Consider the following 22,497-nt stretch of genomic DNA (forward strand, 5'->3'; position numbering starts at 1 on the left):
AGTCCTCTTGTTCATAATTATTAAGATCTTTCCATTTAGAGGGTGATTAAGAGAAAAGTTGTCTGATTTATGACCCTAAACATCTGGACTGGTTTGTGCTTCTTGTGCCTTAACATCTGTGTTTCCAGGTCAAAAACAACCCTACTATTCAAGTGGGACCACCTAATTTTCAAGACTAATGCACTAAAAATGAGCACAGAATTACATATCCAGGATAGTCCTGGAAGTCTGCCGACAGTTGTTCAACTCTTGCCAAACTTCCTTGTTCTTGCAGTCTCTTTTACATGCTTGTTTCTCAAACCTCCCAGTGCTAAATGTGCTAAACGAACTCGAGTGAGCAAATTTACTCAGATTTCCTGTATTTGTAAAGCCCTTCAAGTGAGATTACATTGTAGCTGAGCAGACAAAGATTTACACTGCAAAGATAAGCATAACAGACAGTTTGACCTTCTTCTGCTTTCATTGCATGCCAACATGATACCCAGACACTACAAACCCTCATAATTTCAATGATTTAAAGTCATGTTGCTTATTTTCTCTTGCAGGAGGTTAACTAAAATTTCAAGCACCCCAGGAATCCCATGGATGTTAGTTGTTGTGTGCCACCAAGGCTTTGGATTCATCGCTTATTTGCCTTCATCATAAAAGTCACCTGTGTCCATCTTTGCATCTAAAGGTTGTTCCAATGCTAATGGGGAACTGCCTGCTGCTGTTCCTCTGGTGCCTCTTAGACAAAAGCTTTGTTTCTCCCCTCCACTCTTCATCCCAGAGCAGGATGGGTAAGGAGCAGCACAGGAACCTGATGGCACACAGGAAACATGGCATGATGGGAGTTCACAGAGTCAAGAGAGGATGGGTGTGGAACCAGTTCTTTGTTCTAGAGGAATACATGGGATCTGATCCGCAGTATGTCGGAAAGGTAAGAAGAAAAAAATATTCTCAGAGCCGAGGCTTTGGGCCAAAGATATTGAGAATAGGTTGAGAATAAAACTGTGGGGGAGTTCAAAGGCTTGAACTAGAACTCGCTGCTTCTAGTTATTCTTATTCTTCTTTTATCTTCACTTCTATGTTCATGACCAGTGTTTGGTTGCTTGAAAGTAAACCACATATCATGGTTCATGGTTTGAGCAACCAGATGGTGCAATTGAGATAGAGAAAAAAATGTTATCATAAGATAAAAATAAACATAATGTTGGAGAACTTTTTAGCCATGCATTGAAATGTGCATATTTGTCCGTAAAGTTTACATTAATTTTTACATTCGTATCTATGCTGAAACATCCAAAATGGATGAATTGACAGAATCTTAAATGTAAACATACACATTTTAATTAATGCTTTAAATTATATTTATATAACCTGTTACATAAATGTAAAAAAAATGCAATATGGAACCTATAAAAGTTTAAATGTTTACATTTCTGAATATAATAAATAGAGGAGAATCTACATTCATATATATAGATCATTGTTTCTAACTGCAGTATGATTGCGTCATCAACTTGAGTCCTCCGTGTGTAATAAGCTAGTTGAAGATGCTTACCATTTAGCTAGGCAACAACCATTTTATGTAGATGCCACATTCGATCAGCATGTTGTCACTTACAGGTAGAAATATAGGCAAATGAGGCATCTATGTATATATGTTTATGGGTACCAACTCTGGAGAAGACAGCCGTTTCAAAGTGTTATTTTAAAATTTGTTCCTTTGGATTTTCCACCAAATAACAGAATGGCAAAGACGTTTGATTGCCGTAGATTTGCAAGAGAAGCGAAGAATGCTAGCTGCTTTCTGAATGTAATTTATTCAAATCTGCGGAGTAATGCATTAAACTATAGTAGGTGTGACTAAAAAAAAACATACAACAACTTCCGTGAGTTAGTATGTATGTTTCATACCAAACTGCAAACTGTACCAGAGTTTACAACACATGAACTGCCCTGACCAAAGCTCTTCACTTCAGAAGTTAAAGGGTTAGTTCACCCAAAAATTCTGTCAGTAATTACTCACCCTCATATTGTTCCAACCCTGTAAGACTTTCGTTCATCTTCGGAACAGAAAAGTTAGTAAAGACAAGTGACAGTGTGGGCCTCTGATGTTAAGTCGGGCAGGACGGACGTCGTCACGTTCCAAGATGGTCGCATTATGTGAGAACTCTGCAAACTTAAGAGTTTACAACGGTTAGTTTTGCTAAATTATAAGAAATTCAAAGAAGTTTTGGAGATTGTGGAAATGGCACCGCCTAAGAAAACTGAGAAAATGGAAAGTGATATGGAAGAAATTCGCAAGTCACTTAGTCATATGTCTGGGGAACTTGTCAAAGTCACCGAACACCTGACAAAGCTAACGCAAGTTGTAGAAGAGGTGAAACAACTGAAAGATATGATAAGCGCAAAAGACAAAATAATCAACGAACTCGAGAGAAGGCTCGATAACATTGAACAACAGACGCGAATGGAGGATGTAATAATTACTGGATTGACCATCAAACCTCGGTCTTATGCGAAAGCTGTTGCAAGTGGTAGCAATGTCAGCGAGGATGCGGAGAAAGCTGATTTGCAAACACTGGAAAGGCAAGTTCTTCAATTTTTGACAAAGAAGGATATACATGTGGATCCGAAAACCATCTCGGCGTGCCATACTCTACCACGTAAAGATAAGACGAGGCCTGCAATTGTCTTGCGCTTCACAAATCGGAAAAACAAAACTGAAAAGCTGAGCCAAGGGAAAAAGTTGAGAGGAACAGCGGTGTATTTGAATGAGCATTTAACGCAGAAAACGGCAAATATTGCAAGAGAAGCCCGCTCCATGCGGAAAATTGGTAAAATCAAGGCAACATGGACAAGGAATTGTAAGGTATTCATTCAACTTAATGGGTCAAATCCGGAACAAGCTAAAGTTGTGATGTTAAGAGATTTGATGGATCTAGAACAATTTAAATAATGGGATATATTCCTTTTTGCATTTTTGATACATCTCAAGATATGCCGATGTTGAACCCTGTGGGAATGAATATAATCTTGTCAAAATGGGAATTGTGGTCAGATCAATGGATTAATTTTGTTGTTGGACTGGGCATGTATGGTTTATTAGAATGTCTATTCGACATCCAAAGCACTCATTTTTTTCTATCATGGTCCCAAATGTTGACATGAACAGTGATAAAATATTTGATATGGAAACTGTCTTTGCACATAATATACTAGCACCTGGGGAATGTCACTACTTTACAGCACAAGAGTTCAATGGGACTACACAAAGGTTTTCCGATGACGCATTTTCCATCATACACTTTAATAGCCAAAGTCTGAAATGTAAATTATCAAAGATTAACAACTTTCTTAGCGATTTAAAACGGACATTTAAAGTGATTGCTGTAACAGAAACCTGGTTGAAGGAAATGCAAGTTGACAGTGTACAGATCAATGGTTACAACATGTTTTATGTAAACAGGATGGGGAAAGGTGGAGGAGGTGTTGCCCTCTATGTTGATGCTAAATTGAAATGTAAAGTTGTTGAGCATAAAACCATAGCTGTGACTGATTTGATGGAAGCATTAACGATAGAAATTATAAATGACAAAGGAAAAAATGTGTTAATTACTTGTGTTTATAGACCACCTGGGTCTGTTATTGATTTGTTTACAAAAAAAATAATAGAATTGTTTGACGATGTAAAGAATAAATCAGTAATTGTATGTGGTGATTTCAATATAGATTTGGGTAGCAAAATAGCAACTAATGATTTTAGGAATTATATGGAAACTGCAGGTTTATGCCCAATGATAACCAAACCAACTAGAATCACAACTCATAGTGCTACGATTATTGATAATATATATACAAATATACACGGCGAAATTATAAGTGGTATTTTTACAATAGATGTGAGTGATCATCTCCCTGTATTTACAATTTATGACAATTTCTGTATTAAGACCACGCAAGATAACTCTCTCGTTGTCATAAGGGACAAGTCTAGTAAAGCTATTGAGGATCTTAAAGAAGATCTTAAGAGGCAAAACTGGGATCAAGTATATACGAATGACTTAAATAATGCTTATAATGCTTTCATGACGACACTAATTAATTTATATGATCAAAACTGTAAACAAATCAAAATTTGTGTTCAAACTGCGAAGAAATCATTTGATAACCCTTGGATGACAAATGGGCTGAAAAATGCTTGTAAAAAAAAAAATTATCTGTATAGAATGTTTCTTAAAAAAAGAACAGAAGATGCAGAGTGCAGATATAAAAAATATAAAAATAAATTTGTATCAATTATAAGAAGACAAAAAAAGGATTATTATACCAATCTGATAGACAAAAGTAAAGGCAATATCAAAAACACATGGGGCGTAATAAATACAGTCATGCATAAAGGCAGGCCCAAAATTATTACTCCCGAGTTTATATCCAAGAATAACTCAGATAAATATGCGACAGAAGAAATTGTAAATGATTTTAATAATTATTTTGCAAATATTGGCTCAAATTTAGTACAATACATCCCAGATGAAAATATTGATGGTAGTATTATTCCACATAGTATAAACAGCATTTTTCTTGAGAGGGTACAAGAGAGTGAAATTTTGAAAATTGTGTCTGGATATGCAAATAAAAAGTCAAATGATTATATAGATATGAATATGTCACTGATAAAGCAAATTATAGACGTTATTGTTGAGCCTTTTACTTATATTTGTAATTTATCATTTACTACAGGGAAATTTCCAGAATGTATGAAGATAGCCAAAGTGGTTCCAATTTTTAAAAAAGGAAATAAAAATGATGTTTCGAATTATAGACCCATATCTCTGTTACCACAGTTATCTAAAATCTTAGAAAAATTATTTGTGAATAGATTAAAAAATTTTATGGATAAAAACGAATTGTTAACAAATAGTCAATATGGATTTCGGTCAAATCATTCAACTGCAACAGCAATGTTGGAACTGGTAGAAGAAATAACCAATGCTATGGATAAGAAATATGTTACTGTAAGTGTCTTCGTGGACTTGCAAAAAGCGTTCGACACTCTAGATCATGAAATATTATTGATTAAATTATATAAATATGGTATAAGAGGTATAGCTCATCAGTGGCTCAAAAGTTATTTAAAAGACAGAGAGCAGTTTGTTGAAATCAATAACATAAAATCAAGAAATTGTTCAATAAATTGTGGTGTACCCCAGGGGTCGGTGCTAGGTCCAGTACTTTTTCTTCTTTATGTGAATGATATAGTAAATGTTTCTAAGTTACTAAAATGTATTTTGTTTGCGGATGATACTACTTTATTTTATGCTGGCAAAAATATAAATGAGGTATTACAAGTTGTAGAGTATGAGTTTGGGAAAATTATTAGATGGTTTAACGCAAATAGACTGTCTTTAAATATCAGTAAGACAAAATTTATGATTTTTAGTTGTATAAATGTGGATTTAGATGCAGCATTGTCAGTACAAGGAGTACAGATTGAAAGGACTCATGAATTTAAGTTTTTAGGTGTTGTGATTGATGAACAGTTGACATGGAAATTCCATATTGACCATGTTAAATCTAGGGTATCCCAAATTATAGCTGTGTTACATAAAGTAAAAGAATCTGTTAATAAATGTGCCTTAATTTTGTTATATAATTCATTGATTGTTCCACATCTGACCTATTGTATTGAAGCATGGGGAAGTGCAAACAAGACTTATATAGAACCTGTTTTTAAATTACAAAAACGTGCCATTCGCGTTGTAAATGGAAGTGAATATAGGGCCCACACAAATTCAATATTTATACAGTTAAAAACTTTAAAATTCAATGACTTATTAGAATATAGTCTTCTAAAAATAATGTATAAGGCTCATCTGAAAATATTACCTGATAAATTGCAAAATAGATTCATCAAGAGAGTTAGTGAATTTAATTTAAGAGGAACTGAAGTCTTTCAGAAACCCGAGTTTAGAACAAAATTAAAGGAAAGATGTGTCTCAATACAAGGTGTCAGTCTGTGGAACAATCTAAATAGTGAAATTAAAACTTCTATATCGTTTTTTGTTTTTAAGAAGAGTGTAAAAACATTACTAATAGGAAAATATAATGCATCTATTTAGCAGGGAAATGTGATATTTGATTTATGACTTTGCATACTGGTGCTGCAAAGTAGACGTGTGTTGTAAGCGTACCTTTTTGGAATTGTAATTTGACTTATGTTGATAAGGGGCAGATAATATAAGTTTATCTTCTTTTTGCTCCTTTTCATTTCTTTTTCAAAAGAATGAAATAAAATATATATGAATTAATGAATGAAAGTCACACGTAAGAAAATGAATAGTTGAATAAAGTCGTTAATTTTTTATTTTTTTATTCTCATCGCTTGATAAACTTAAGGTTGAGCCACTGTAATCACTTGGACTATTTTAAAGATGCCTTTACTTACTTTTCTTTACTAACTCTAATTTAAATTTTTTGGGTGAACTAACCCTTTAAAGCAACACTATGTCGTTTTTGCGGTTTTTGCTCTCGGGGTCCCCCTTCAGTTGGGAAACAGTATTGTCTTCTACTACTGTCGTAAAATCTGTCATGGTTACACCAGGCGATACACGTGTGCATTAGTTGACAAGCCGATACACTGCGTATGAAATGTCTTCATCCCAGGTACATTGGCATATACTATTTCAGCATGTCATATGAATATAATTTCATGGGTTTTATTTTTTTCAAACGTCAAAAGATCGCGTAGCTCACGTTTACAAGCCAGCGTCATTATAGTAGCCTATTGTCTACTGTTTTACATAACGGATATGCTAATTCAATTCAATGTTTGTGTGGTAATAGCCATATATCGTCAATATTATAATATCAAGCTACCATGAATCTGCAAATTAGAAAATCGATTTGCATTATAGCCTGAGGCAAGACACTTTCATCGGAAAAATAAATAAACAAACATGATTATCAGCCTGCAGACATTAGCATAGTTATCCTGAAAGATTATTTATAATAACCATCGTTAACTAGCATGTTAGTGTAGCTACCAGATTGATAATTCGCTACTCTATTAGCATTACTTGATTCATGAAGATAAATGGAGGACCAGATAGATTCCGTAACATGGCCAGGCCATGTTATTCCAACGCATTCTCATCCTTTGGCATCATGTAGGTGACGCCATATGACATTTCGTCGAAATCTTACGCACACGGCATCCTTTAGGGTCAATATAACACGCACTGTTATGGGTAGGTTAAGGTCTGGGGTAGGGTTACGGTTTTGACGCCTTGGGATCTGCGTCTCATATTCACGCTAAACGATGCCATGTGCGTTGGATTTAGACAAGCGTCACCTGTATGACGCCTTGGGTTCTACGTCTCATATTGATGCTAAAGGATGCCATGTGCGTAAGATTTCAACGAAATGTACAAAGCGTCATATGTATGACGCCAAAGGATGAGAACGGGCTGGTTATTCAGCCTTTTACATTTCGCGCGGTAGTCAGCCCCCTGATTTATTTATAAATTTATAAACACTTTACAGATGACTGACTGCTGCGCTTGTGACAAGGTGCATGTTACTGAAAGAACGAGCATAGAGAGAGAGAGACGGTCGCGCGCGCACACTCTCACCATCTGCTTCAAACTGTCTTGCTCTCCCTACAATAGTGATCCTCGTCCGGCCTTTTAATTTGTCACTCTCCCTTTTTTTTCTTTTAGTCTCCTCTGAAAAAACATTTGCCTTCTTCCTTTTAGTTGTTGCTTCGGTCATGACAACAACATACAGAAGGGTATCAAAAGCTAGTTGGGCTCTCACGTCAGAATTTGAGGAAGTTGGGGTGGTGGGGGAAGTGACGTATGCCGTAAAGCAGTCGAATTTTGTAGTTTTTTATTTGTGCTCGGGTTACTACCCGAAACGTCTCGGTTACGTATGTAACCCTCGTTCCCTGAGTAGGGAACGGAGACGTTACGTCGGATGACGACGAATGGGGTTTCGCTTAGAACACCTATCGACTTCGAGTATTACAAAACGAGCCAATGGCAAAGAAATGCCATGGGTCTGCGGAATTTGCATGGCGTAACTCCGCCCCACCTCGTGGGTATAAAAGGAGGAAGCCGGCAACAAGCAGATATGTTTCTTCGCTGAGGAGCCAAGACTGAGCTAAGGCGATCCCCGCGGTACAGCGGAAAGTGGCAGGCAGACGTAACGTCTCCGTTCCCTACTCAGGGAACGAGGGTTACATACGTAACCGAGACGTTCCCTTTCGTTGTCACTCCGAGTTACGTCGGATGACGACGAATGGGGTTACCAGTCTAATCACGCCACCTTCTCAGCTGTCTTCCAGTGCCCTGCGTAAATCTGAGATCCCTGCCGTGAGACTGGCACGGACGAAGGACTCCTATTTAGCACAGGAATACCAAGGTACACTGGGGAGCATATCCCAAGTTCAGGGGAAATATGCAATTACTGCCAACCCAGAGGGGGGGACTTAGAGAATACACATGTGACCCGAAGGAGACATGGAGAACACTGGGGTGTCCAGCCGCAGGTGGAATATTTCAACCCCAGGGGTGGCAAGATGGCTTGCCAAGGGAAAGACACATGCTCAAGAGGCTTACAGTGGAAAAACACATGTGGGGGTCGCTCAGGGGAGGGACCATGCACACGGGAGGCACCTAGCCGACGCACAGGCAATAGACACTGGCGCCAACGTCAGGAGTGCTGGAGGAACTCAGGGCTTTCGGGGAAGCTCACCTGAGGAGAATATTGCACGTATCCAGTCCGTGGAGTGGAATGGCGAGCAAGCGAAGACACCTGAGCGGGTCTAGTACTAGCCGGTTGAAGCGAGTACATGAGAGGACACTGGCTCCACTCAGAGATTGTAGAATCTGGCGAATGTGTTAGGTGTCGCCCAGCCTGCAGCTCTGCAGATGTCTGTTAGCGAGGCGCCATGTGCTAGAGCCCAAGAGGATGCCACACTCCGGGTGGAGTGGGCAGTCACACCAAGGGGGCACGGTCGACCCTGCTGCTGGTATGCCAAAGCAATGGCGTCCACTATCTAGTGAGACAACCTTTGCTTGGAGAGAGCCTTTCCCTTCAGCTTCCCACCATAACAGACAAAGAGCTGGTCAGAGGTCCTGAAACACTGCGTCCTGTCTACATAGGCGCGGAGGGCGCGTACTGGACAGAGCAGTGCCAAGGCTGGGTCTGCCTCCTCCGGGGGCAGCGCTTGCAGGTTCACCACCTGGTCCCGGAAGGGAGTGGTAGGAACCTTGGGCACATATCCAGGCCGGGGTCTCAGGATCACGTGAGAGTAAGCCGGCCCAAATTCCAGGCACGCTTCGTCAACGGAGAATGCGTGCAGGTCCCCCACCCTCTTGATGGAGGCCAATGCAACCAGGAGCGCTGTCTTCATAGACAGGAACTTAAGCTCCACTGATTGCAACGGCTCAAAGGGAGCACTCCGCAGGGCAGTTAGAACCACTGAGAGGTCCCAAGAGGGAACGAGAGGGGGGCGAGGAGGATTCAGTCTCCTCGCTCCTCTCAGGAACCTGAAGATCAGGTCGTGCCTTCCAACAGACTTACCTTCGACCAGGTCATGGTGTGCGGCAATAGCGGCAACATAGACTTTCAGGGTGGAGGGAGACAGCCTTCGCTCCAGCCTATCTTGAAGGAAGGAAAGCACGACACTAATCGAACATCTCCGGGGGGCTTCTCGGTGAGAAGAGCACCAGTTGACGAAGAGGTTCCACTTCAACGCATAGACGTGTCTCGTGGACGACGCTCTAGCGGAAGTGATGGTAGCCGCCACCGCTGGTGGTAGGGTACTCAAACCTGCCTCGTCCCGTCCAGGAGCCACACGTGGAGGTTCCAGAGATCGGGTCGAGGGTGCCATAGGGTGCCCCGTCCCTGAGAAAGGAGGTCCTTACTCAGGGGAATCGCCCAAGGAGGTGCTGTCGCGAGGAGTACTAGTTCGGAGAACCAGGTCCGGGCGGGCCAGTATGGCGCGACCAGAATGACCTGCTCCTCGTCCTCCCTGACCTTGCGCAGGGTCTGCGCAAGAAGGCTCACTGGGGGAAAAGCATATCTGCGGCCCCGCGGCCAGCTGGGCGCCAGTGCATCCGTGCCGAGCGTGCCCTCGGTCAGGGAATAATACAGGTCGCAATGGGTCGAGTCGTAGGAGGCAAACAGATCTAACTGCGCGTCCCCGAACTGGTCCCAAATCAGCTGAACCGACTGGGGATGGAGTTGCCAATCTCCCGGGAGGGGCTGAAGCCGTGAGAGCTCGTCGGCTGAACAGTTCAGGGCTCCGGGGATATAAATGGCATGAAGCGACCTCAGATGCTTCTGACTCTATATGACGAGGTGGCGGGCGAGTTGCGACATACGGCGGGAGCGTAGACCACCTTGATGGTTGATGTACGCTACAGTGGCGGTATTGTCTGAACGGACTAGTACGTGTTGGTTCTTGAGCACGGCCCGGAAGCGGCGCAAAGCAAGACGTACGGCCAGCAACTCGAGGCAATTGACGTGCCAGAGGCGTCGGGGTCCTGTCCAGGAGCCCGCAGCAGCACGTCCATTGCACATGGCACCCCAGCCCGTGGAGGAGGCATCTGTTGTTACAACAACATGCCGCAAAGTTCGTTCCAGGGGCACTCCGGCCCGTAGAAAACTGAGGTTCAACCACGGGGTGAAGGTCTGACGGCAGGTCGGAGTAACTGGTACTCGGAGGGTGCCGTGTTGCCATGCCCACCTCGGGACTCGGTCGCGGAGCCAAAGCTGAAGCGGTCTCATATGAAGCAATCTGCAGCGGCGAACCGCGGCTGCAGATGCCATATGCCCCAGGAGCCTCTGAAGAAACTTCAGTGGAACCGCACTCTTGCGCTTGATAGTCTCAGGCAAGTCAGCAATGGCTGAGTGGAGAAGGCGACCAAGTCCAAACCGAGAAAAGAGCTCCTCTGCACGGGGCAAAGTTTACTCCTTCCCCGGTTGACCCGAAGGCCCAGACGAGCTAGGTGCCGGAGCACTGGGTCCCTGTATTCGCAAACCTGGTCTCAGGAGTGAGCTTAAGACAGCCAGTCACCGAGATAGTTCAGGATGCGAACCCCGTGTTCCCATGGAGGAACAAAGGCAGCCTCAACAACCTTGTGAAGGCGCGAAGAGACAGGGCTAGCCCGAATGGGAAAACAGCGTACTGATATGCGCGTGCCCTGACAGCAAACCGTAGGTATGGTCTGAGTCGAAGGAGAACGGAGACATAAAAGTAGGCGTCCTTCAGGTCGATCGCTGCAAACCAATCCTGTGGCCGCACACATCCAGAAATGCGTTTGGCCAGGAGCATCTTGAACGGCAGCCTGTGAAGGGAGCGGTTCGGACCAGGATTGGCCGTAACCCACCAGACTTCTCCGGGACAATGAGGTAGGGGCTGTACACCCGGACCTCCTTTCGGCTGGAGGGACAGTCTCAATCGCACCCTTCGCCAGTAGGGTAGCAACCTCCGCTCTCATGATAGGGCATAGCCATCGACCAAAGTGGAGCGGACTCCCCTGAAGTGGGGAGGAGACCGTGCGAACCCGTTCCACGGGGGCCTACTCTGTCAAGGGTCTGGCAACAGAGGGGGACAGGGGCGAAGCGGTCGTGGATGGCACGCCGTGTCAACCCCCTCCGGGACAGAGGGGGACGAGGAGAGCACGGCATGTGGGCGGCGCTCTGTGACGTCCGAACTCTCTGTACTCAGAGACGGGAGAGTCAGTTCTTTGGAGAATAAGGATTCTTCCCCGGCCCTCAACCGGGGAAAGGAGTGGTCCTGCTACCAGCTCCTGGAAAGAACTGAGTCCCATCTCTGAGGAGCCCATCCCAAGAGCGCCGCTTAACCCGGCGTGTAGCGGGGGGCGGGGCTGGAGAGGACTGTTTTGGCGTCCGACCGTGGCGGGGTGGGGGCCGCGGGGGGGCGCCCTCGGCGGTGGGCAGACCGAGGGATCTGAGCGGACGGCGGGTCCGTCGGGACAGAGTCGACCTCAGTCTGCTCCATCCCCGAGGAGCCCGTCTCAGGAGCGCCGCTTAACCCGGCGTGTAGCGGGGGGCGGGGCTGGAGAGGGGCTGTGGCGTCCGCCCGCGGCCCCCAGAGCCGGCCCGGGTGAACGGGCGTGGTGGGAGCTGTGGGAGGGCGCCTTCGGCGGTGGGCAGACCGAGGGATCTGGCCTGACGGCGGGGCCGTCGGGACAGAATCAACGTCAGTCTGCTCATGAGCGGCTTAGAGCTGTTGGTCAAGCCCTCAACCGCACCGCCGGAGAGGCCGACCTGGGATATGGGAATGTCGGACGGACGGGTCCGCGCGACATCCAGCACATCAGACAGGTTCAGCCACAGAATGGTGAGCATCACCTGACCCAGGGAGCGTACGGGCACTTTCGTCGCTCGGAGAGCAAGGTCAGTGACGGCGCGCAGCTCAGTGAAGAGCCCTGGGTCAGTCCCGCCCTCGTGCAGGTCCATGAGCATCTGGGTCAGGTGGACCAGCAGAATGACCATGGCATGCAGTGAGGCGGCTGCTAGTCCCGTGGCACTACAGGATCTCGCCACAAGCGTAAACGAAAAACTACAGGCCACGGGCGGGTACTTAGGATTGCGCCGAGAAGAAGCACTCTGAGGACACATAGCATCGCAACAGAGATTTCAGCCGGGGGAACCCCAGTGTACCCAAGAGCAGCGGCCCCATCGAGGGGAGGAAAGGCGGATGAGATCAGCGAGCGGTCCTGAGGAGACAAGGGGGTCTTCTAGGACTTCGAGATCTCATCATGCACGTCCGGGAAGAGAGGTATTGGGGTTTGCCGCGGACGAGGGTCGGCGGCTTTACCCAAAACCAATCGTCCCAGGAAAGCATGGCCGTCATCTCCGGATCAGACTCAGGCACAGCCGTATGCACACCGGAAGGTGGCAGCTGTGACGAGCCCTCACTTCCAGAAGACTCAAGCCCACCTAGTGATGCTGCAACAGACATGGCATCTTCCTCTGTAGCTTCAACTGAAACACGCGGGCCACCAGAGGGTAGACTCGCGGGAATCAGCAGTTCACTAGCGGGCACCGTCATTGAAGAGGGGGGCTGGGGTCACGGACACATAGTCGGTGCCTTGTTCCAGACCGTAACCCTCAGGTCACCCTGGCCACCCGCCGAAGATCGGGGGGTGGATGAGGGGACTCTCACTCTTGCGAGTTCACCGAGTCTCGACCTATATATGACGCGATGATCACGTTCCCTTGCGAGAACATGAGTCACCCACGAGCACTGTTCAAGCATGATCAAACACACTAGACAGCGCTCGTGCCCATCAGAGTCCGATACCAGTCCGCTGCAACCAGAAATGCACGGGCGAGCCGCCTTTAAAAAGACGTGCCGCGTGCGAGCTCTTTTATGAGAGGAGAGAAAAAACTCTGCGATGTTGAAGCGCACAGGGAGACACACACACACTGGCAGATTACTGCACAGATCAGCAGGCACTGTGAGCTCGCTGCAGATCGCCGTCACACCAACACCGGAGAGAGAAGCTCGTCTCATAGAGCGAAGTCAGAGATGACTGTGGAGTGAAGAAATACTCTTGGCTCCGAAGCGAAAACATATCTGCTTGTTGCCGGCTTCCTCCTTTTATACCCACGAGGTGGGGCGGAGTTACGCCATGCAAATTCCGCAGACCCATGGCATTTCTTTGCCATTGGCTCGTTTTGTAATACTCGAAGTCGATAGGTGTTCTAAGCGAAACCCCATTCGTCGTCATCCGACGTAACTCGGAGTGACAACGAAAGGGAACCCGAAGTTACATAGAGCCAGTAAAAGGGATACAGACACTGTCAGGCTGCGGCAGACATGTCATTCAACCTATTTTAAGTCGATGTACCATCTCAAGGGTCTTGGAAATATATAATAAAGGTTGAAAAACGACATAGTTTTGCTTTAAATTTCAGAAAACTGGTTTTACACCAACCAAACACACTGACAATCTGTCGACACAACATCATCTTTTCTGTTTATGGGACATCTTCTTATGCACCAAAATTGTTACATTGTCAAAAATAAAAATGTGGATGGTATAATCTGAAACCATTGAATTAGTATTCACAGCAAAGGGAGAAGGTTAAAAGGGCTCCATATTGTATCCCAGGATGAAAATTCAATATCAAGGTCCTCTACAAAAGAGGTTGGAATTGAGCACCTTCAGCTTAAATGGGATCAGAGTTAAATTGAATAGTCTGCATTCAATGCCAGTGCAATCAGTGTGGCCTAACTGAGAGCTGTCTGTGCGAATGTACATCTGGAGACTGGGGCTTGTCACAGGCCTGTTCACAACCACATGCCACCTCTAGTTCTGTGGCTGCAACACATTGAAAAACAACTCGCTCTTCTAAACTCAAGATCAGTCAAATGTCATGGAAGAGCCTTGCCTGTAACCTCTGATTTATATAACCTGAGAACAGCAGTAGAAAGAGCTAATAAAGCTTTAATTGCAAACAAACATGTTAGCCTGTCACTATAAATAGAGTTTGTTGGCTATTACCTCCTTTAACTTGGGTCACTGGAAGAATATGGCTTACAGGCTACTTATACATGGATGATGCGCATGTTGGCATCAAATGAGCAAGCTGATATTGTTATAGTTAATATTTTATAATCACTGTTATTTTATCATTTTCAACCATGTGAATAAAATTAATTAAGATGAAACAGTCTGTTAAAATGAAACAATGCAAGAGAGCCTGTTTTATTATTGCTGTGAAGCTTATTTTGATTCCTGAATAATTGTTGTGCAAATTTAGATAAATTAATTGTGCAGTTAATTTAGTATTGCTAGTTATTCCCCAGCACTGATGTGTGAAGAAATTTTAGATTCACTGCCTGACACACTGCGAACTACACATTGTAGGTCTTGGTACATTTTCATTAGATCATAACACTTTAAACTTTGCAATTGTGGCTTCACACCTGCCATAGCTGTAATTATTACTTGGAGAAGACTGTGATCAGAGCTGGCACCATGGGAAATTATAACACATTCCATCACATAATGTTTGAGCTGCTGCTACAATTAAAGTGACACCACACATGACATGTTACATCAAAATTACATGACAGGAAAAGTTTAATTAGAGCAAGAAAGAAAAGGAAAGTGTGCTGTGTGTTTACACTGTGCATTGTGCATTATAGGCTTCTCTCAGTTCAGTTATCTCCTGATTAAAAATGAAGGGGTCAGTCTGAATTAATGGTTGAGAATGTTGAGTGCTCAGTTAAATGATTGATCCTTCTCAGTAGGAGCCAATTGTAGAAAAATACTGGATCATATTACTTGGTGTGCTAACTGTTGTAACAATCCGACCGGCCTATTTGCTGGTTGTGGTCAAATAATGTGGTGCAGACTCCGAGAAAGCCTTTAATTGGATTCTAATTTGAATGTTTTGCAGAGTTACTACAATTATGTTGTGAATACATTACAATTATTATTGCAGATACACCAACAATTACACTAAAGTGGATTTTAAGAATCGCAATCTTTTTAATTCTAGCAATCAGAGAATTTCTAACGCATTCTCATCCTTTGGCGTCATATGTGACGCCATATGACAAAACGGCAAAATACTACGCACATGGCACCCTTTATCGTCAATATAACACGCACTGTGATGGGTAGGTTTAGGTGTGGGGTAGGGTCTGCGTCTCATATTCACGCTAAAGGATGCCAGTCAACTTTATGACGCCTTGGGTTCGCGTGTTATATTCACGCTAAAGGGTGCCATGTGCGTAGTATTTCGCCGTTTTGTCATATGGCGTCACATATGCCGCCAAAGGATGAGAACGGGCTCGAATTTCTCAACTCATGAGATTTCTTTACAGCTGACAAATTTACCAATTTACTATATCAAATGTCTGCAAGTTTTCTTTTTGTCTTTATTTTTCCATGTGTAGCAAGAAACACTTCTTGTTTGCCCTTTGCAGTGAGGATATATTACCCCACTGTCACATTTTCTTTCCAAGTATGACCTTTTCAGTCGAAAATAACTCTTCTTGATAGCCTTGCCTTTTTTCTGTGTATTTTACTGTCAACACTCAGGATTGTCCTTACCTCTAAACACATTTTGTGAGACCATGTACTGTTATACAGCCATTGGCGGTCACCATTTCAGGATAGTGTACTCTTAATTTATTGGCCTCATTAGCATTCATAAAAGATTAGTGATATTGAACTGTAATGAACTGTAACTTGACACAGATTAGCTCTTTCAATACTTTCACATCCTTTCACATTACATCAGTGATTTATTTTTCACTTCAGAGTATTAATTCGATAACTTCAAACTATCCTTCCTTTCGAGTCAGAGGATCAAACTCTGTTTCGCCAGTTGATAAATTTGGTGTTTCATTACGCTTCCTCTGAGTTGAAAAGATAACGGTTTCCCTCAACACTTTATTATCTTAAGATCCTTATGTCTTGTAATATTTTATTTAGTAGTTTTTTTGTTTTGTTTTTATCTTGTATGAAAAAAGAAAATTCTATAAACCTCCAGTAAAGCCATTTTCAGCTGAAGAATATCCATGCTGTTAATAAATTTATGTTGTTGAGCCGCTAACAGAAAATAAATAATGGAGGTTATTCACATCAATCCTTTTTGGACATGCTCAAATTTGTACGGGTAATGATATCCCACCCACATGTTAGCCAACACGTAGTCACATGATCAGAGATTGAAATAGGAGGCCAAATCTGAAGTAAATGGATTAAAATAAAATTATCATTGGATATCCTACATTTGTGTTTAAAAATGATTATGTCTTGTAACACAAATGTCTCCTGTTTTTGTTTGCTGATTTTGTATTTGCATATATTTGCATATGTTTACTGTTTGTTAAATTACAGTAATTAGTAATAATTTACTCACCGGCTCCCAGTGAGATTTCTCATGTCTCTTTTCACATTTCAGCTTCACTCTGACCTGGATAAGGGAGATAGTATGGTGAAGTATACTCTCTCAGGTGAAGGAGTTGGCTCTATTTTCACCATCGAGCCAAGCACCGGAGACATCCATGCCTTAAGGAGCCTGGACAGAGAAGAGAAGCCTTATTACATACTGAGAGCGCAGGCTGTGGACGTGTTCACGGGCAGACCCTTAGAGCCCGAGTCAGAGTTTATTATCAAAGTCCAGGACATCAATGACAATGAGCCAAAGTTCCTGGAGGGCCCATACTCGGCCAGCGTCCCAGAGATGTCACCCATCGGTGAGTTCACTTCTCATTACTGTATGTCCCAGATGGTTGATTGTTTGATACTGAGGGAAAATCTTGGACTCAAAGCATGTTGTTTTTAAGTACGTCTTATGATCTGAACTCTTCTTCTTTATTGTTCATATACATATTCAAGGTCAATGAAAGATGTAAACATTAGTCTGTTGCTGCTAGTAATTAACTGCACTGAATGATTTATCCTTGCTGCAAAAACAGCTTAAACCAGCCTAAGGTGGCTAGTCTGTCTCCCAGCCTGGCCAAGCTGGTTAAGCTGGTCTGTTTTGATGGTTTTAGAAGGCGTTTGGGCTTCTTTTCAGCTGTCCAGGCTTGGAGGCCAGCTGGCCAGACAACTAATCCCAAATGTTGTTGAACACTGCGTTTTCCTAGTTGAACACTGCGTTTCCCCATTCACAGTTCTCAATTATTCTGACTATTAAATTTCTAAACAACATTTTGAATTGATCACTTTCAATGCCATTTTTAGATTAGCACCCTAGTGCAATAGATGAACATCTATGCAGCCTATACTCATATTTTTTTAATAGTGTACATTTGCAAGAAAATATATGATTTGGTTAGTTTAAAAAGTATGAAGAATAGCAATGTATAGGCTACTGCTTTAAATTTGTTATGAAACAGTAACACAAATAAAAAAAATAAAAAAAAAATGGGTGAGGACTTGGTTCTATCAATTAATTGTTGATTGGATTTTATAATGTGGGCATTGCACTCAAAAGAATACAAAAACTTGCAGTCGATTGTTAAGGGTTGGGGTTTAAGCAAACTAAATTATTGGAGAAGTCTGGCATATATCACCAGAGAATTGTTTTTTCCTGAAGGTCGAGTTATGACAAATTTGATTTTTTATTTCATAACAACTTAATTTCTTAAAACATTAAATGCAACATTTGGACTAAAAAATGCAAAGAATGAGAGAAAATGCCTTTGTGCTATGTCATTCTTCTGCTTTTCATATATTCATATTTACATCATAGTGGAATCTAATATGAAGTACAAATGTATATTAAAGATATAAAACCTATCATTATTTATCTTTGTATACTGCTGCTTTTAATAAACGTTGTTCTGAAGCAGCTTAACAAAGTATACTACTTTACAACTTCCAGTGAGCAAGCCATAAGCGACACTGACAAGGAAAAACTCTCTGAGATATTTAAGCTGATGTGGAAGAAACCCTTGGAGGATCCAAGACTCAGCAAGGAGTCCTTTCTCCTCTGGCTGACACATGATTAAACAAATTGAGACAAACATAACCCATAAATCTGTTACACAATGCATGCCTATTTACAATTGCAGTATGATCATTTAATTTTTCTTTTAAGGAAAGTATCTCAGGATTATTAATATAGTCAGTATACATCATTATTTATTTTTTTAAATTCTTATCTCTTTCATGATCAGGCACATGTGTGACTCAAATAACCGCCACTGATGCTGATGATCCCACTTATGGAAACAGCGCGCGGATTGTGTACAGCATTCTTCATGGGCAGCCCTACTTTTCTGTTGACCCCAAGACAGGTGAGTAATAGTTGATTTTTGGGTGGTTGTTATATTTAATACATGATATTTTGCATTCTATTGAGTTGAACTCACCGCCTTTCTACGGCATTGACATTGGCATTTTATTCACCTTGTGTCATGACATCATCTTCTGATCAAAAAGTAGCTTCTTTGAGAGGGGAGCTATTAGGACTGATTCGTCTTTTGAAGGATGTCAGAGGTTCACCTTTTCGTGATACAGCTCACAAAGGCATTGCAGCCCAGATTAATGAAGGCCTGTTTAATTCTTCATATCGCTGTAGGTCTTTTACGTCCATCAGAAGAGAATCGTGCTGTTCTTAGAACCGAGGGCAACAGTTTCATTGAGTTCAAGTTAACTTAATTATTTAGTAAATGTCACTTTATTCTGTGTTCAAAATGTCTGAAAATTATTCTTGTTTTAGATTTGATGTCCCTTTTGATGTCACTATAAGTACTCTTGGAAATTAAAACCATCCCTTCAGATAAACATTTATTTGATTGAAAAAAAACTGTTATTTTAAATGGTAGGCTAATAATATATTTTTTAATAACTTTTTTAATAGTAGAGTGGAGATATTCAGATGCAGGATACCACTGTCTTTTAGGGGCCATTCATACAGAATCTTTTTTTTCCATTCCACTGTGCTATTTTTCCACTGTTTTTCAAAGTAAACACGCACTAGATGGGCGTGAAACGATACTCCGTTACTAACGTAACCTCGGTTCTCTCTAGAGAGGGAACGAGTATTGCGTAAGTTTAGCTTACGCTACGGGAAAGATTCATCTTCTCGAGATACTGAAGCCAAAAAATTATCCTTAATTTTGTATAACTTGTCAACGCAGTGCAGCAGCTAGCAGACCTAGAGCAGGCCATCTCGCGTGCTCATTGGCTGCCCTGCGGGCAACTGCTGCAGCCTACCAGTGCGCCCGGCGTGACGTCACGCCCAATGAAGGGCGCCCGCGCCTTTATAGCGTCACACCCCACCAGATAGGCGTGGCTTAGCGTATAAAATAGGGGCTGTAGGCTGAATTCTCTGGTTTTTTGACGACTGAAGCGAAGTCGCTCGTGGCGTGAGCACGGCCGGTTACGCAATACTCGTTCCCTCTCTAGAGAGAACCGAGGTTACGTTAGTAACCGAGTATCGTTCTCTTACGAGAGGTTCTCTCGTATTGCGTAAGTTTAGCTTACGCTACGGGAACACTTTGTCAACGCCGTGCGCGCCAAGCATCCACATGAGACCCCGAGCTTAAGGGGAACCCCATAAGTGGAAAAAATAAGGTGGCCAGCCACGCGGGCCATCACTTGTACATAAGCACACATAGGGGTCTCGGGGTCATGTGGATGCTTGGCGCGCACGGCGTTGACAAAGTGTTCCCGTAGCGTAAGCTAAACTTACGCAATACGAGAGAACCTCTCGTAAGAGAACGATACTCGGTTACTAACGTAACCTCGGTTCTCTCTAGAGAGGGAACGAGTATTGCGTAACCGGCCGTGCTCACGCCACGAGCGACTTCGCTGTAGGCTGGGGCTGTAGGCTGAATTCTCTGGTTTTTTGACGACTGAAGCGAAGTCGCTCGTGGCGTGAGCACGGCCGGTTACGCAATACTCGTTCCCTCTCTAGAGAGAACCGAGGTTACGTTAGTAACCGAGTATCGTTCTCTTACGAGAGGTTCTCTCGTATTGCGTAAGTTTAGCTTACGCTACGGGAACACTTTGTCAACGCCGTGCGCGCCAAGCATCCACATGAGACCCCTAGCTTAAGGGGAACCCCATAAGTGGAAAAAATAAGGTGGCCAGCCACGCGGGCCATCACTTGTACATAAGCACACATAGGGAATACAGAGCAGCGCGCCGGTCTGTATAGTCATATGGCACATACCCTACTTAGTGCAGCTCAACCAGGAGAGCTGAGTCATGAACGTGATCTGAGCAGGAGATCTGGGCAGAATACACCTCTTTTCAGACTGACAACAGTTTAGCCTGCAAGGCAGGAACTTCTAGGTTATAAAACCTGACAAAGGTAGACGGGGAGCTCCAGCCCGCCGCTACACATATGTCATGGATAGAAATTCCACTGGACCATGCCCACGACGAGGCCACGCCTCTCGTGGAATGAGCCTTGATGCCCAGAGGGCATTGCAGGCCTTTTGACGCGTAAGCTGCCGCTATAGCGTCCACTATCCATCTGGACAGGCTCTGTTTCGAGGAGGCAAGCCCCTTGGCGCGCCCACCAAACGAAACGAAAAGCTGTTCCGAACGCCTGAAGGAGGCGGAGCGCGTAATGTAAAACCTCGGCGCTCTGACAGGGCAGAGGAGATTCACATCACTTTCGCTGTCAGATGCTGGGAGAGCTGACAGCGAAATAACTTGCGCTCTGAATGGAGTGCCCATCACTTTAGGGACATAACCATGTCTAGGTCTGAGGATGACTTTAGAGTCATTTGGTCCGAACTCAAGACACGACGCGCTGACAGACAGCGCGTGCAGATCCCCTACACGTTTTACTGACGACAGTGCAGTCAGAAAAACGGCTTTTAGTGATAGATATTTCAACTCCACGGAGTCTAGTGGTTCAAATGGAAAAGCTTTCAGGGCCTCGAGGACCAGTGAAAGATCCCACATGGGAACCGACGGGGGGCGCGGCGGATTCATCCTTCTAGCTCCTCTAAGGAAGCGGATGACCAACTCATGTCTTCCCAGTGACTGGCCGTGCGTCGATTCCGCGAATGCTGCTACGGCCGCCACGTAAACTTTGAGCGTGGATGGGGATCTTCCCTTATCCAACAGCTCTTGTAGGAAAGTGAGCAGATGCGCCACCCCGCATGTCCGCGGGTCCCGACCTCTGTCGGTGCACCATCCAGAGAACACCGACCATTTAGACGCGTAGAGCCTTCTCGTGGAAGGGGCTCTAGACTGCGTGATCATGTTCATCACTCCTTCTGGCAGGGCAACGAGTACCCGTTGATCAACCATGCATGCAGAGACCAGCGCTCTGGATGGGGATGCCAGATCGTGCCGCGAGCTTGAGAGAGGAGATCTGCCCTCACCGGAATCGGCCACGGAGCTGTATGTGACAGCCATGCCAGTTCCGGGAACCAAGTCTGATTCTCCCAACGCGGGGCTATGAGGAGCACCGAGTGGCGCGTTTCCCTGATCCTCTTGATCACCTGTGGCAACAGAGAGACCGGAGGGAAAGCATATAAAGGGAGGCTGGGCCAAACCTGGGCCAGCGCGTCCTCGTCCTTCGAGAAGAACATCGGGCATTGAGCGTTGTCTTTTGACGCAAACAGGTCGACTTCCGCTCTGCCGAATAGGCGCCACAGTTTCTGGACCGTTTGGGGGTGCAGGGACCATTCCCCTGGGGGAACATTGTCCCTGGACAGTCTGTCTGGGCCGTCGTTCAAATGGCCAGGCACATGCGCCGCCCTCAGCGAGCGCAGGTTCGTCTGTGACCAAATAAGGAGGCGTTCCGTCAGATTGCAGAGATTTCTGGATCTGACACCGCCCTGACGGTTTACATAGGATACCACAGATGTGTTGTCCGAGCGGACAAGAACATGCTGGTCCTGTATAAACGGGAGGAAGCACTTCAGCGCGTTCTCGACCGCTATCATTTCCAGACAGTTTATGTGAAAACCCTTCTCCTGGTCTGACCACTGGCCAAAGGCCGGTCTGCCCTCGAACAGCGCGCCCCAACCCG

The 22,497-nt window shown here is 44.2% G+C and overlaps 1 protein-coding gene across 1 annotated transcript in view; it reads left to right on the plus strand.

The window, feature by feature from the left end:
• cdh12a (cadherin 12a) overlaps positions 1-22,497 on the plus strand; it is an 83,919-nt gene that overhangs the window by 11,052 nt on the left and 50,370 nt on the right. The window contains exons 2-4 of the mRNA XM_077229254.1: positions 546-919; positions 16,951-17,245; positions 18,674-18,793. Coding sequence (XP_077085369.1) covers positions 686-919; positions 16,951-17,245; positions 18,674-18,793 — 649 coding nt within the window. The 5' untranslated portion in view covers positions 546-685. The remainder of the gene's footprint in view (positions 1-545; positions 920-16,950; positions 17,246-18,673; positions 18,794-22,497) is intronic.

Source organism: Siphateles boraxobius, unplaced genomic scaffold (genome assembly GCF_051911475.1).
Source record: "Siphateles boraxobius isolate OS27281-9 unplaced genomic scaffold, OSU_SipBor_1 1, whole genome shotgun sequence".
Classification (NCBI taxonomy): Eukaryota; Metazoa; Chordata; class Actinopteri; order Cypriniformes; family Leuciscidae; genus Siphateles; species Siphateles boraxobius.